This window comes from Microcebus murinus, chromosome 1, assembly GCF_040939455.1.
Source record: "Microcebus murinus isolate Inina chromosome 1, M.murinus_Inina_mat1.0, whole genome shotgun sequence".
Taxonomy (NCBI): domain Eukaryota; kingdom Metazoa; phylum Chordata; class Mammalia; order Primates; family Cheirogaleidae; genus Microcebus; species Microcebus murinus.
This window is the reverse complement of record NC_134104.1, coordinates 10,586,088-10,602,737: the sequence shown is the minus strand read 5'-3', so window position 1 is coordinate 10,602,737 and position 16,650 is coordinate 10,586,088. Positions and strand designations below refer to the sequence as shown.

General features: G+C 53.1%; 1 protein-coding gene across 4 annotated transcripts in view; it reads left to right on the top strand.

Annotated features, from left to right (window-relative positions):
• The window catches only part of ITSN1 (intersectin 1), a 222,367-nt gene that overhangs the window by 180,007 nt on the left and 25,710 nt on the right, over nt 1-16,650 (top strand). For all 4 annotated transcript variants that reach the window (XM_012747020.3, XM_012747022.3, XM_012747015.3 and 1 more), the window contains 4 exons: nt 4,549-4,670; nt 6,284-6,390; nt 12,003-12,186; nt 13,985-14,083. In XM_012747020.3, the coding sequence (XP_012602474.1) occupies nt 4,549-4,670; nt 6,284-6,390; nt 12,003-12,186; nt 13,985-14,083 (512 nt within the window). The remainder of the gene's footprint in view (nt 1-4,548; nt 4,671-6,283; nt 6,391-12,002; nt 12,187-13,984; nt 14,084-16,650) is intronic.

The following is a 16,650-nucleotide window of genomic DNA, read 5'->3' as shown; positions in this document are numbered from 1 at the left end:
AGCACGCACAGCATCTCGCTCTCTGAGGCCCTGCCACCCCCATCAGCTCTGCCCGTCTTTAATGCTTGCTATGTTCATTTCAATGTTCCCTGAGGACAAGGACAGTGTCTTGCTTATTTCTGTGTCTCTTGGACTTCACAGGAGCTTAATAAATATTTATTGACCAACTTATTGTATATTTTGGCCCTTCCAGAACAGGAACGAGGCCTGTTTATTTGCTCTGCTCAGCGGGCCGCTTGCCGTGGGGCTGGTTTGGTTTCCAAAGCTGCGCTCCTCGCTGGGAGAGGCGGAGTGCTCCACGGTTGAAGGGGCGGGATGCACTTTCTACCCGAAACGCTCTGTAGCCTTTGACGTTTTACGAGAAGCCTGTGTTCATGTATTACTTTGTAATAAAACACATTGTTGAAATTATACTGTGCATATGTCTATCAGTGGAATGGAACAAGATGACCTTTTCGGAGTAAGATTTTCCCCCCATACTTTTCTCCAGCGCCCCCGACTCCAGTCCTTCCAGGGGGCTTCACGGCTCTCTCCGTTCCGTAAACGTGTCTAACTATGCAAAATTATAAGGGACGGCACACAGGTCAGGAATTCGATGTGGGCTGCATAGGGGGATCATTTTTAACCGCCTGGGGTGACTTGCAATATTATTTCAGCTGCGAGTGGATTTTGGTTTTGAGAATCCTTTCATCACACCGAGATGTTCGTGGAGAATCATGCGCTGTGCTTTCTCCTCCCGTTTTGCGCTGGGAAAGGAGGCCAGCAAACCCTGTTTGTCCTTGTACCCAAAGGAGAGAGGGGCCCCATGACCTCCACCCCTAAAGAAAACTCTTTCAGTTGAAATGTCTTTTCCATGTACCCCGCCTTGAATCATGGAGGTTTTAAGCTCTCTTGTTTTTCTAAATATTAAAATTTCAAAGGAAGGATATTTTTTGAGTTCAAAGTGCCTATTTCAAGTCTTTAATGGTTCTCTCGGTCTGGCATGCACCAGCAAGCATTTTTAAAACGGCATCCATCCCGAGGGACAGTTTAGTGGCTGAGAAGACCACTCCAAGCCAACACTGGTTGGCACATAACGCAGGGGCGAGTATCCCCACGAAACCTTTACCTTTCATTGTGTTCTGGAGGGGTCATTGGGGCCATCCCCCCGTCTCCGGGCAGGCTGATGGGTGGACCTGCGTGCGGTGGAATTTGTTGGGGCAAGCAGCCCAGACTCGCTCAGCGTCTCCCCGCCTCCTCTCGGCTCCGTCAGCTCTGCCATGGGCCCTGCGTGGCGTCTGGGCCTGAGGCCAGGGCTGCCCGGAGCAGGAGGTCACGCCGCAGCCCTCCAACCTGTCCCAAGCTGGCCCCAGGCTCCTGGGATTCGCAGGCCAATGGCCCAAATTTACCTGAAACCTTCTGCTGTTTGTTGCTCCGGCTTGGAGCTTATCACAACTTGCACTGGGTAAAACTTGAAGCCTCAGGAGAACTTCTGAGATCCAAAGCAAGCCAGCCATCTTTCCCCATAGGTCCTTGTTTCCATTGCTCCGCTGTTCTAAGTGTGTCTTCTGGTCCCCCTGGTCACTGACACCTCCTTGCTGCAGAGCATAATCTCGGTCTGGTTGTCAGTTTCAAGTAGTGTCCCTGTTTCTCAACAGGGGGCTACTGTAATGGCACTTGGGGTGGGCACTTGTCTGTCCTGTATACTGCAGGTCATTTAAGAGTCGTGGTCCAGCCCTCCAGACTCTAGCAGTCATCTCATCATTGGGAAGACCAAGAGTGCACCCATTCCCAGCCCTGGGGGGGGGGACATCAGTGTCACCCACAGCTGAGGACCACTGAACCCTGAGGTCCTTAGCTGTCCTCTGGGAGGCAGGCGTCTCTCCTCATCTGTCCTGAGTCCCCAGCCTAGCTAGTGATAGACTCCTGGTAGGAAATCTGTAAATATTTATCAAATGAATGAATGAGATCCATGAACAGGCTTCAAGAGGGCCTGCGAACCTTGTAAAATTGTGTGCTAAATGAGTGTGTATGTTGTGGGTGTTGTACACGTGCGCTTACTGGAGCAAGAACCCACAGCGTCCATCAGATTCTGCAAGGGAATTGCAGGACATTCTCAAAGGGACCTTCCAAAGACTGATCCAACCAGCATCCACTATAAACCTGATTTTTTGTGTCACTATAGACGTGCACAGTGTATGGCGACTTTCAGAACTACTGCCGTGTGCCAGTATTCTAGTGTCCCTGAAGCAGGGAATGTCCTGACTACTGCAGAGGCGACACCCAAGTCCCATCAAGCCAGGGCTGCATGTGGCCCTCTGACAAGAAATGGCCTGAGTCCTGGGCTCTTGGACTCATTTGCAGGAGAGTGGGGTAAAAGTAGGGCAGGGACAGGATATGCCCGTTTCCTGGGTGACTTTCCTAATAAAAGTCAAAGAACTCGGTGACGTCACTCAGCTTCCCGCAAACCTGAGCTCACATGGCTGCGCTGCAGAAGTGGGCTAAGCCGAATGAATGAGTCACGGTGGCTTGCTTCCTTCCTGAGAGTTCGTTGTTGATGCAGCTGTTTTCATAAATGACAACCACCACCCTTAGGCAGGAAGAACAGCTGGGCCAAACTGGTGGCTGGGCAGGACGCCCAAGCTCAGAAGCGCCCAAGGACCTGCACGGAGGTTGGAGCTCACCTTGCGCCCCGTGCAATTCCAGCCCCGCAGCACGGGAGCGGCTCTGAGTGAGGTCTAGGACGGAAGGGCGTGGAGGGTGTTCATATAATGACGGCTTGTTCCCACTGCTTCCCGGCATTCTTCTGCCTGTCCTGGGATGTTCCTGTCCCAGCAAGAGAAGCTATAGCATCCAGAAGGGGCACTTGGCCAGGAGAGGGGACGGGCTGGAAGCACCCCAGCCCTAAGTTAATCTCTGCAACAGCGAAGCATTTGCTGAGAAGTCTATGATATCATTCGCCCCAGAGGGATCGTTCTATTTGCAGAAGCTTCCAGAGCAGTAGACCAGACCAGTCATGAGCCCAGGTGACTCCCGTGGGGGAAGACGGAAACTTTGCGGAAGACCTGGTGGTCCAGAGCAGGCTTCTCAAACTCCAGCGTGCCTAAAAAGTCACCTGGAGAGCTTGCTACATCCCTGAGCCAATCCAGCAGGGGCGGGCAATGCACGCTAGCAGGCCCCCAGGCCATGGCGGTGCAGCTGCTGGGCACAGGGACCACCCTGAGAGCCGCTGGTCCCGGGCAGGGTTCCCGCACTGTGCTCCATCGCGCCCCCTTGTGGGCAGTAGAGGGACTGAGAAGAGGAAGGGAAGGGGACCCAGCTGGCGCCTCCCAAGGTATCTTACAGGTCTGGCTTCTGTGATTAAATAAAGAACTCTGATAAAAAGAATAGGTGGGCCCAGGCCTGCCCGTGGGGTGCTCTGGAGAACCGACCCTCCCCACCCCTCCTTCCACTGTGCCTGGGGCGGGGGCCGCCTCTCCCGACAACCTGGACATACTAGCCTAGGTGAGCCCACCTCCCGTGCAGGTGCCGCTTCAGGGCAGCAGAGTGGCCCTTGCCCTCAGACGGTGCCGGCCTCTGCGGTGGCCTCGTGCTGGGCCGTCCGCAGCTGGAGGGGCCTCCCCGTCTGCCTGTTCCTCCCCCGTGACGAGGGCGGGCGTGGCCTTGTCCCGCGCAGTTTCTCCAGCACTGTGCATCCATCCTGGGTCTGCCTGGTCCCCAGGGCCACCAGGAGCCTCCGCACAGACACCTCACCCTCCACAAGCCGGCCCCAGGAAAGTAGCCCCTCGTCTCTGGGGGCCCGGGGCCCGCAGCAGTGTCCAGGGTAGAGCACGGCCTCTGGGGTCAGGCTCGGGGGTCGGCCCGTGTCTACACCACCACTGAGCTGAGACACCTGGGGTGAGTCCACCTCTCTAGGCCTCAGTTTCCTCGTCTGTAAAGTGGGGATAGTTCTAGTATAACACGTGAGCATGAAACGCAGTCGACCACCTGGCGTGGTGTGAGCCCTCAGGACGTGTCGGCCGATTGCTGCAAAGTCTGTTCTCAACATTATTTTAGTGTCTTTGATAAAGCAGGAGTGTTCTGCCTGTGTTCATGTCACAAACCAGGTGGCTTCGGGCGATAGGAATTGATCGTCACACAGTTCTGGGGGTCAGAAGTCCACAGTGGAGGTGTTGGCAGGGCCACACTCCCTCCAAAGGCTCCAGGGGAGCGTCTGTTCCGCCCCCTCTGGCTCCTGGTGTCACCGGCAGTCCCTGCTGTGCCCCGGCTGGTGGACGCCCCTGCCTGTGTGTCTCTGTGTCCCCTTCTCAGAGGGACACCTGTCCTGTCGGATTGGGGCCCCACCGTAATGGAGTCTGACTTTATCTTACCTGAAAAGACCCCACTTCCAAATAAGGTCACATTCACAGGTACTGAGGGTTAGGCCTTCCACATGTCTTGCTTGTGTCTTCGGGACACAATTCGACCCAAGACCGTGCTGGCCCGGAGCAAGGACACAGGGCCCAGCAGCCATAAGGATCTGGGTGTCCAGACTTGTCCTGAATTGTCCCAAACGCTTGTGTTTTCCAGGGTGTTCAGACTTGCACCTCTTGGATATGTTGACCCCAACTGAGAGAAAGAGACAAGGATACATCCACGAACTCATCGTCACCGAGGAGAACTACGTGAACGACCTGCAGCTGGTCACAGAGGTAATGGCAACTCGGGGTGGTGTGTATAGGGGTGGTGACAGCAGGGCTGGGCAGGGGGAGGGGCTCGGGCCAGGAGGCCATACCCTGATTGCCACGTGTGGGAGCAACTGCCCGGCAGAGCACGCAGGACATCTGACCCCAGGGAAGATGGTCAAATTCCCATGTGTGGCCAACTCTGAGTGACTACCCTGGGGGACAGAGGTCACTCATGCCAAGGGGCACATGAGTCCCCAAGGATGGATGGAGACGTGTGGGCTGTGAACTGGGAGTCTAGGCTCTGGTCAGAGGAAGCTGCAGCTCAGCCGCCAGCACGCTGATGCCATGGTGCCAGGCCGGCCTCTCGCTGGCCCTCAGCGTTGGCGTCCAAACGTGGAGCCATCTGGCTGGCGGCTCAGGTTATTCCCAGTGCTACATATTACCCCTGAGAAAAAGCCGTCTCTGAGGATGAAGACGTTTCCTTCCGGGTCCCCATGAAACCCCCTGGCCTGGGGCGATGCCGCATCTTATCTGTCCTCCCAGGTAGACACTGCAGGGCCTGGCCGCCTGTCTGGCAGGATGGGAGTGCCGAGCTTTGCGCTCCTGCTTCGCAGTGGCGAGCCTCTTTGCCCGTCTACACGGGAAGCTGCTGTATTAGGAAGATTCACAGAGCCGGAGCTGAGGGCCACCCTACAGTTTGCAAAGTGCTGTAGTAGTCTGGAAACCACCACCACTATGACCACACCAGGCAGTTGTGAAACCATCTCGTCTGGTCGTCTTAACGTCCAGGAGACTGGAGGGGCCTCCCGTTCTGGAGGAGGACAGAGGGGTTGCTGGCCCACAGGACTGCCGTCAATACACAGGAAGCGTTGGTGCAAATTAAAAAAAGGTGCCCTTTTCTCAAGACATTTGACTATTATTAAATATACAGGTTTGGATGTCTAGGATGTGAGCCCTCAGACATGGCACTTTTGTGCAGTGCACAAAACATACAACCGTATGTGGTTGCTCTGGTACATGCCAGATTCAACATCGGCCTAAGGACTCATGTGGAATAGGACTGCCAGAGACCAGCCACAGCCCAGCCAAGTTTGTTTCAAAGATAGGCTGTCCCCATCCCCGAAGAATCTTCAGAAGAGCCTCTTGCCTCCCATCCCCTGGGTTCCCCCGAGGTCTGTGATTTACCATGATTTGCACCCCCCGACACACACAGCTTGGGAGGGGCTCATTTATTCAGTAGAGCCCAGGAAAGGGCAGCACACAAAGGCCCCTTGCAATGGGCCTGCAGGTGCCGGCCCTGTCCAGGCCCAGCCCAGGAGGCTGTGCACAGGGCCCTGAAGTCAGTCACTAACAAGCAGTGACTGACTTGAGGCTTGTCCTGACTGAGGCTTGTCCTGCGGCTGACGCTGGGACAGGGACTGCCCCCACCCCGTGCGTCTTCACGCCCCACTTCCCATGCGGAGCCTGTCTCCTCCCAGCGGGCAGGTGACCCTCGGCGCTGGTCTCCTGCTTCCTACTGTCCCCCGGAGAATGCCGCCGTCCCGCCGTCCCTGTGGGAGCAGGGCCCCCCCATCCCACGCCCCCAGCAGGTGGCTTCACTGTCTGCTTCTGAACCGCTTCGTTTTCTGCACCTGTAGATCTTTCAGAAACCCCTGATGGAGTCTGAGCTGCTGACAGAGAAAGAGGTTGCTATGATTTTTGTCAACTGGAAGGAGCTGATTATGTGTAATATCAAACTTCTGAAGTAAGCCTCTCTTCTCCTCTGACCCCCGCCTCTCCCGCCCCTGCGTGTGTCGCCTGTGCCGTGCCTGCTGCCCTGCGCGCCCTGCCTGCGCTGCCCACTGCACTCGCCAGCACCTTAGTGCCCTCACACTTGCCGAAACACGCCCCAATCTGTCACCGTGGGGACAGAGTCGCGAGGCCTCCGCTTCCCGATTTCCCTGGGGTTCCAGAATTCCCAGGCCTGGGCCCTCTCTGGCTCCTGCTTGCCGGCCGCTCGCTTCCCCCCTTCCCCGAGACCCGGAATCCCAGGGGACAGGTTGGTCTTTGAGCCGTGCTGGAAAAGCGTGGGGCTGTTCCCGGCCGCCTCAGCAGCGCCCTCCCCGGGTGGCTCCGAGGCGTGGCCTGGGGCCGCCATGTCTCCCTCCAGCTTTAGCTGGCAGAGACGGCTGCAGCGCCAGGAGCCCAGAGACCTGGCTTTGGATTCCGACTCACTGCCCTGCCTCTTTGAGCCTCAGTTTCCCCACCTGCAAAATGAGAGGCTTGGGTTAGACCATCACAGGGGCCCCTTCCAATTCTAAAAAGAAAAAAAAAAAAATCAAAGCCCAACATCTGTACCCACCAGGCTGTCATTAATAACATCGCTTGCTAGGCCAGCGGATGCAGCCTCAGCGTGCAGGGCCTGTGACACGCCCGGCTGGGCGGGAGGGACGCCCCATCTTTGCCTCTGTCCCCGATCCCTACGGTCACCACTGGGGAGCCGCTACTTCCCAAGTGTGGTCCCTCAATATCCACTGAGTTCAGGCCCCGCTTCCTGGGCTGTGTGTTCAGATGTGGATGAGGGAGGGAGGGAGGAGACAGAGATGGAGAGAGGTGGATGTGAGTCACTCAGTCTGTGCTCAGGAGACAGATAATCAGAGGCGACCCAGGTGGGTGCTGGGACAAAGTCTTTCCCCTGCCCTGGGGGAGGCTGCGGTCAGGCTCTCGGGCTCACACCTGCCGTGGCCTTCTGGCCGTGTGACTTTGGGCGGTTCCCGTGTGGTCCCCGGGCCTCCGTGACCTCGTCTGTAAGGTGGGGCTGTTGTCAGCCACCTTCAGACGACAGATGCCTGGCACACAGCGAGGGCTGGGCTGGGTGGCGGGGACTCCCGTGGGAGACTCTGAGCACCCAGCCTTGCCTCGGGAGCAGCTGCCCTGTCACCTGGGGGAAGGGGGTCATTAATCCCTGAACCTACAAGTGCTAAACCTAAAGCGTTGAAGCCAGGTTGCTTTAAAATAGACACAAAGGCTTTCTGTTGAAAATACATGCCTATAGAAAGAAATTAATTGGCTAAAAAGAAAATAAAAAAAAAAAAGAAAATACATGCCTAAATGGAAAGCTCTCTCCCAGGGCAGCTGTCAGTGGGGGTGGGCGGTGTGTGTCACCTCCCAGTGTCCCTTAGAGGGGCTGCTCCTTCCCGCCAGGGTCGGCCTGTGAGGAACTGTGGGCTGGTAGTGGAGCCTTTCCCACTTTTAGCCCTGGGGGGGAAGAAGCAGCCCCTTTCTTGAGCTCCGCTGGGGCCGGGCCTGCAGGCTGCTTCCTCCTGTTAGCTCCGACTTGCTCCCCGGCCCCGGAGCAGGAATCGAGAGCACTGTTACAGCTGGGAAAGCTCAGAGAGGTTGAGTGACTTGCCAGAAGCCACACAGTAGAGGGCTGCTCTGTGAAGGTTGCCTGACGTCCCTGAACTGTGGTTCCACCCAGTCCTGCTCCCACGGAAAGAACATGGAACCAGGAGTCTGACGTCCCAAGTTTTTGTCTGGCACTTTCTAGCTTGTTTGGGGCAATTAGCTTGGGCAGGGAGCTCTCCGACCCCTTGTTTTAGTGAGATTGCAGGCAGCGTACCTGGCCTACACAGGGGCAGTCCCAGGAGCAAGGTGATCAGGTGGGTGACTGGCACACTGTCAATCACAGTATAAATGTGCACGCCCGTCACTGGCCTCCCCCGACCCCAGGGCCCTGCCCTCCACCCCTGTGCCTCTGATTACCTGGTTAGGGCTGGTTAGCTGGTTAGGGCTAACTCGCTAATGTTTTCATCTTCCAGACAAAATATTGGTAATGCAACAGGAGCCTTCTGGGGACCTCATTTCTTTTTCTTTTTTTAACACTATATTATGAAAAATGTGAAACATACAGAAAACTTGAAAGAATTACACAGTGAACACCCACATCATAAATCGGACAAGGAACGTCTTACTAAGTTTGCTTGGCCACATATACATAATTCTTCATGCAAAGGCAGAACTCCGATGATGGAGAGCTTTGTGGGCTCCTGGCAGCTGGAAGAGGGAGACACTGGGATAAAGAGAATTGAAGGGAGCGATCCGTGGAACCCCGCCAGTGAGCAGCCACGTATCTGCTACTCCTGATCCAAGGATAAGGACACACCCCCGGTATTTGGGGGCAAAAGCATAGGAGTTATCAAACAAATACATAAATAAAAAGAAAATAAACAATGGCCAACCGGGGCTGGGCTCAGCAGCTCATGCCTGTAATCCTAGCACTCTGGGAGGCTGAGGTGGGAGGATTGCTTGAGGTCAGGAGTTCAAGACCAGCCTGGACAACAGGGAGACCCCCTCTCTACTAAAAATAGGAGAATTATCTGGACGTAGTGGTGTGCACCTGTAGTCCCAGCTACTCGGGAGGCTGAGGCAGGACAATCGCTTGAGCCCAGGAGTTCGAGGCTGCAGTGAGTTATGATGATGCCACTACACTCTAGCCTGGGTGGCAGAGTGAAACCCTGTCTCAAAATAAATAAATAAATAAATGGCCAACTGGGACCCAGGGACTTCCTCTTCATGATACCTGCTGGGAGTTAGAACAAATGGTTGGCTCTCTTTCTAGGAGGCTGAGAGCTGAGACATGTGCCTTTCGTAGGTAGGGTGGGGCAGAAAGATCTAGAACCTTTTTATGTCCAGAGCCCAGGTGCAGGCCACTTGGGGCAGCTGTCAGAAGTGATAGCAGAGGTGACGTGGGTGGCCAACCCTGGTATCAGGAACTGTTTCTTTTATCAAGATCCTTTCCTATCCCCTTGCTGGAAAGAAAAACATGAAAGAGCTTCTATTTAGAAAAAAATGTTTTTCTTAAATATAAAGTATTTGACTCACCTTCCTTTTCACTTAAAAAGAATGGACACCATTTTGCTTAGGCAGAAAACAAAATAAAAATAAAAAGTAAAAGTATATCTTGGGTGGTAAAGGCAGAACAGGGAGAAAGAAGAAAACACAAACCTGTGGGTTGGGAGAAAGAGAAGTGGGAAGAAGACAGACCATCGGCGGAGGAGAGGACAGTGGGGAGGGGAGCGGGGACTGTGACCCAGGGAAGCAGAGACAGACGTGAGGGCGCCGTGGCGGTGCGGGAGCAGGGCAGCTGCTTCTGGGAAGACGGGCGGGTGCCCAGAGCAGCTCAGGGTAGGGAGGTGTGGCAGGGGCCCTGGGCTTGAGGTCCAAACTGCAGGCTCCGGAGTCAGATCTGGGTTCAAAGGCCACCTTTGTCACCTGTTAGCTGTGGGACTTTGACCAAGTCACTCAATTTCTGTGTGCCTCGGTTTCCCCAACAGGAAATGGGCTAGTAAGTTTATATATATGTAAATAAGTGTACATACATATATAAAGACTCATAAGAAGCATTAATAAATGCCAGCATCATGACTGTGCACTTGGCCTCAGACTTCAGAGGCTTAGAGACACTCGTGCATTCAGCAAACGCTGAGCCCTTTTTGAAAGGTTCTTTAGCTGAGCCATTTCCCCTTGCAATTCAAGGCCTCTGGTCTGTAAACCTTCCTGTGAGATTGCAAAGCGGCTCACCCAGGGGCCGGTACTCCCAGGGCAGTGGCTGCAACAACAGAGTCACGTGACCCATAGGCTTGGTAATACGCTCAGTGTGGCCTGTGCAGCGGAACAGCCCGGAAGGGGACCTGCCATGGAACCAAATAGGTCCATAGTCAGTCACCCTTGATTTCAGGCCTGCCTGCTGGCGGGCAACGCCAGGTTGCAAATGTGCCCTCCAGAACCCAGAACTGGTTTAACTTCCGCCAGACAATGACTGTCCACATATGTGTCTTTCTTCTTTTCCTTTTTCCTTGTCTTCCTGTCATTTAAAAAAAGGGAGGAGGATGAAATACTTTTATCCTCTTGCAAAAAAAAAAAAAAAAAAATGCTCCTCGTAGGAAAATGATGGAATGATAGAATTTCTTCTTGTTTCTAGCCATGGCAAATTTGTAACATGGTTGGTCAGGGCTCTCATCCCCCCAAATTGTTGGTGGTGTTACCCTGGAGCAAATTTCTGCAGGTTGGGGGATATTCCGCACCAGCCTGTCACTGGGCAGAGACTCTGGGCGGTGCTGAGGACGCCCAGCCACCATGTCTCACACCCAGGCGGCCCGAGCTGGCCTCCCCAACGAGGGCAGCCACTTGAGGTGGAATCACTGATTGCTCAGACCACATAATTTATTGTCCCTGGGACTCCTCTTCTTGGCTTGCTGGGTCCAAGGAATTTTACGTTAGCCAAAAATGTGGGAGAAAGCAAAGAAAGTGATCTGAAGTTTTTAAAGCTTAGTACTAATATCACAGAGCCTCTTTGGAATTACATAGTCCAGTGCATATTCCCCACCATGATCATGAAAGCAGCCATGGGAACTCCTAGGGACAGCTTCCCAGTCTATGTGAAAATCATGCACCATCCCATTGTGTTCCATTCATCCATCCATCCGTTCATCCACCTGGGAAACTAACTGGGGTAGCTGAGCACACTCATGGCCTCATACGCTGTGGCCCTGCCCGTGTAGTACGCTGCCATCCTTCACGTGTAGCAGTTGAGGCCATGCCCTTCTCCCAGATGCTGGTGTTGGGAGTTCACACTGTAGAGTTGGAAGAACGCAGGCACTCGGTCCAGGCTGCTGCAGCCCTGAGCACTCACACTGCAGATGGACCCCGGAACAGACAGTTCCCAGTCCCAAGCACACCTCTTCCTGGCTTCCAGGGTATAAATCGTTTGGGTTCATTGACCCATTATCATAGTAATAGACTCTCCCTTTTCAGAACCCCTCTTAATCTAGTCAACTTCAAATCAGCCACAGGCAATGAAGCAGTGAACCACAGAGAGCGTCAACAGTCATTCATACCTGGCTCTTGGTGGACGTAAAGGATGGCGGTTGATTTGCCATCTTAACTGTGTTCTGTTTAGCCTGAAGAACAGCCTCCTTGTCCTCTGGCGGGAAAGCAGCTCCCCTTGGGGGACAGTGACCCCAGAAATAGGCTCAGTCCCTGAGCCTCGCCAGCCTGGGGCCTTCCCCACAGATAATCTGTGAAGTGAGGCATCAACACAGGGATCCCGTCTGAGTCAAAGAAAGGATCCCATATTTTACCACAAGAAAAAAAAATGGCGGCCAACAGCCGCACTGCCAAAAAACGCCCTAGCGACACCTCTCTGTAGCACTAGACCCGTTTCTTCCTCCGCTCCTCGTCTTCCCGAATAGATCTTCAGTGGCCCTCGGGTCTGTGCCCCTCACGCGCGCTCTGTTTCCGTGCGACCTAGCAGCGTGCCGTGGCGCTGTCAGACAGGCGGCGCGAAGGCGGGCTCACTCCCGTGTTTCCGTGCAGAGCGCTGAGGGTCCGCAAGAAGATGTCCGGGGAGAAGATGCCCGTGAAGATGATCGGGGACATCCTGAGCGCCCAGCTGCCGCACATGCAGCCCTACATCCGCTTCTGCAGCTGCCAGCTCAACGGGGCCGCCCTGATCCAGCAGAAGACGGACGAGGCCCCTGACTTCAAGGAGTTTGTCAAGGTAAGGAGCCCAGGCCCTGCGGACACCCTGCCCCAGAGTGGCCACCTCCGGGCAGCTGGGCGTGCGTGTGAGGGGCCCACGCGAATCTCTGCAAGTGTGTCCGCACCGCAGGCCGGCAGGGCCAGAGGTCGTGGCTAACCCGCAGGGCCTGGCACTCACTGGCAGACGTAACCGCATGCTGTCCACAGCTGGGGCAGGTCACCAGAGGGGTGGGCTTGGAGAGGAGGGGCCAGCCCCGCACCTGGAAGCTTTGAAGTGTCTTTGAGGATCTGTTTTCCAGGTGTTAGTGGTGTTATTTGGACACGCGTCTGAATCTTTCATCTCCTTCGCCAGGCCCAGGCCGGTCTCAGGTTTCCTGTCCTGTTTAACCTCAGCACCCTCAGTCCTTTGCGGTCTTGGCCCTTTAACTGCAGAGGGAATGGCCCAGGGCCCGGGGGCCCCTTTGCTCCTCTCCCAATTGTCTCCGCTTGGTGGGTTCCAGCTCTAGGCAGCCCATGGGAGTCAGTGTGGGATGCCACACTGTCCACCAGGGACACTGGGGGAGGTGGTGCCAATGCTGCTGGAGCCTCCAGGCCCTGGGCCAGGGTGGGTCCCTACTGGCCACGCTGGGACATGACATTCAAACAGCCCCCACCTCTCCTGGACAGAAAAAAATAGGAAGAGAATAAAATAGCTTCTATTAAGCAGGAACATTTTGATGAATAAACAGTAAATTCATAGTAACAGGCATGTCTTTGGACTGCATGCATTTCGGGGGCATGCTTGGTGAATCGTCAAGGTCAGGTGTAAGTGTGATCTCTTTTGGTCACGGCCTCACATAAGCTTAGCGTTTCTCCGCATCGAAAGCTCAGATTTGCTGGTCAAGGAACGTGGCACTCTGAGGTCATTCTAAGGTGAGGAAGGCTGCACCTGGAACAGGTGCAGATCGGAGAGCAGGTGCTGGGTTGCTGGGTGCCACAGGTACCAGGGGCCCCATCATTGGATGCACTTGAACTTCAGGGAGGTGCTGACACCAGCCCTGGGCAGGGGCTCGTTGTCCCTCTCTGCCCCTGTCCTCTTCCCCTCTCCCTGCCTCAGGCTGGTGGGGGTGGCTCACCTTTTCCAGCTCTGGCATTTCTATTCTGGGATGGTGATGTCCATGACTGGGGCAGGTCCCAGGGCGCTGGGTGGAGGCAGCTGCTCATTTTTCAGGCATTAGACAGGACCAGAGCCTTCAAGAGCTGCGTCACCAGAGAAACCCTGTGACTAGTAGACAGGACTCACCTTTTTGGGGCAGATTCTTGTCCTCCAGAGGGTTGACAGAATGGGCAAACGTAGTGGGAGGAAAGAGGCAGGGAGCCGAGGGTGGGGACAACCCCTTGCTCCCTTCTCCCGGCCCTGCCCAGCACGCCACAGGCTCCACCTGGAACTAGACTGGGACGTTCAGCCCTGCCAGCATCGCTAGGACTTGGGGGAATTTTTCTTCTGACCATATAGACTTGTGACTTTCTTGTTCCTGGGAATGCTATAAAGTTTTTGCAGACGTCAGAACAAATACTCTCTGCAAAGCCAGAGTCTCATCTCTGTGAGCAAGGAAGCACTCGCCCCCCGGGAGGCGAGCCGGGTCCGGAGAGCAGGGCGCCCAGCCTGCACCTGGAACATTTCCTCCTGGACCGGGGCAACTAGGCAGGCTCTTCCAACCCCGGGCCCCTCAGCTGTGATCCGGATAAATGAGATAAATGACATTGGTGTTGATGTCACTGACTTGGGAATTTGCAGATTTTTAAAGTACGCTTAAAAAAAAAATCTCTTATTTCAGAGATTGGCAATGGACCCTCGGTGTAAAGGGATGCCACTCTCTAGTTTCATACTGAAGCCTATGCAACGGGTCACAAGATACCCACTGATCATTAAAAATGTAAGTACCCGCCTTGCCTTTTCAAGCAGAGGAATGCTTTGTCAGTGTCGGGGGGGCTGGGGTCCGGGGCATGTCCCCAGCCAGCACACCTGGTGGCTGTTGTGGAGAGAGCATGTGCCAACAGGATGTGGGGGGTGTCTGCTTGGTAACTCAGAAAGAAAAACGGGTTCATCCTGGAAAGAGCTACTAACGCACAGCCTTCAGTTGTGCGACCAAGTGGCTTCTGCCTTAGAAGTCAGAAAATGAGAGCTCAGTCCTCGATTCTTGTTTTTTTTTTTAAAGACAGGCACAGTGCCTCCATGCCTTGATTTCCCTAGCAGAAAAAAAGAGAAAGAAACACGATTCCTACCACCCGCCTTCAGAAGGCCATCGTGAGATACTCTGTGTCGATATTAGATGGTTGTTCTTCTCCTGTCACTTCAGGAAAGCCAATACCAAAAGAAAATAACAAAATTCGGGCACCAATGTCCCTTTCTGTAAAACAAGAGAGCAGACTTACGTGTGTTCTGAGCCTGTGATTACGAAACCGTAGGGCAAGCGGTTTCAGATTTGACTCCGTTGAGTGGAGGATGGTATTTAGAAACCCGTGTGTGGGCACTGGTGTGCTCGTTGCTACTGGGGTGATTCTGCCCTTTGGCTTCTCAGGAGCAGAGCCAGGAAATATCTGTATGTCTATTCATATATACATATTTACACATGCATAGGTATATACACATATATTTGTATCTATTTCTAGATCAGCCTATCCCGCATATTTTTTTTGTTTGTTTGTTTTTTTTGAGACAGAGTCTCGCTTTGTTGCCTAGGCTAGAGTGAGTGCCCTGGCGTCAGCCTAGCTCACAGCAACCTCAAACCCCTGGGCTCATTCAATCCTTCTGCCTCAGCCTCCCAAGTAGCTGGGACTACAGGCATGCGCCACCATGCCCGGCTAATTTTTTCTATATATATTAGTTGGCCAATTAATTTCTTTCTATTTATAGTAGAGACAGGGTCTCGCTCTTGCTCAGGCTGGTTTCGAACTCCTGACCTCGAGCAATCCGCCCGCCTCGGCCTCCCAGAGAGCTAGGATTACAGGCGTGAGCCACCGCGCCCGGCCTTATCCCGCATATTAAAACCCATGACTTCACACTGTTACCTGCTATTCCAATCCAATACTGCAAAATTTATTCCAGCCTTCCCGTTGTTATATTTGTAACTTCCTACTCTGCGAGGAGCCTGGCTTTCATTACCCTCAATGTGTTTACTTATTTGTTCAGTCTCCTTCCATGTGACAAATCTCCTTCCCACAGAAGCCGTCTCCTCGGTCCAGCCCCAGCTCGACCCCGCAAAATACGCTAGGGACAGTTTGGCTGGGTTACGTAATTAAGATTGAAAGAAGCTTTCAGCCCACTGTGTTCTCTCCTCCAATGCCACAGTGACTGTTTCATTAGCTCAATACCTACTTTATTCCTCCTGATGTTTAACTGCAAATTGAAGTTGGAAACAAGCTTTTAAAATAGGTGTTCTAGATTTAGCCAGTGGGGAGAAAAACAAAAACAAGAAAGGAACTGAGAGACATAAATATTATAAAGGAAAAAACCAAGCTACCATTATTTGTAGAAAACCAATTGCTGCCCTCCAGAGCACCCGGGACAATGAGCTGAGCTAAGAAGAGAATTGGAAGAGGTGGCCAGTTATAAGTTACATATGAAAAACCATGAAAGTACTAAGAATTAATTTTTATAATACTTAGGTGGGGAAATCTTAGCATGGTCTCAAAGACAGACCCTTAAAGGATTTAGAGTCATAGCAATCTAAAAAAAAACTGTTTATTCTGGGGAACAACCTAGATATTCATTAAGAGGAATGGTTAAATAAAGTATGGTTGATCTATATACCATAAAAATTTTAAAAGACAGAGGACAACTTCTATTCTATGTATTAGCATGGAAAGATATCCATGTATAAAAGCAAAACTAATCTCATCAAGCGATCCTACAATATGATTCATTTTGCAAAAACAGGGAAAACATTTCACATGTGACTATTAAATATTTAAAGAGCATCTAGAGCCAGGCGCGGTGGCTCACACCTGTAATACTAACACTCTGGGAGGCTGAGGCGGGCGGATTGCTCGAGGTCAGGAGTTCGAAACCATCCTGACCAAGAGCGAGACCCCGTCTCTACTATAAATAGGAAGAAATTAATTGGCCAACTAATATATAGAAAAAATTAGCCGGGCATGGTGGCGCATGCCTGTAGTCCCAGCTAATCGGGAGGCTGAGACAGAAGGATTGAATGAGCCCAGGAGTTTGAGGTTGCTGTGAGCTAGGCTGACGCCACGGCACTCACTCTAGACTGGACAACAAAGTGAGACTCTGTCTCAAAAAATAAATAAATAAATAAATAAATAAATAAAGAGCATATAAAGGAATGCCCTTCGATCTATGGGTAGCGATTGTACCTCTGGGCTGGGATACTGAAGAAAACTTTCACATTTGCTTTGCATACATCTGAATCAATTGACTCTTGCATGTCAAAAATGTGTTAATATATTTACATAAACATTTTTTCTTCAAAATTTCTGT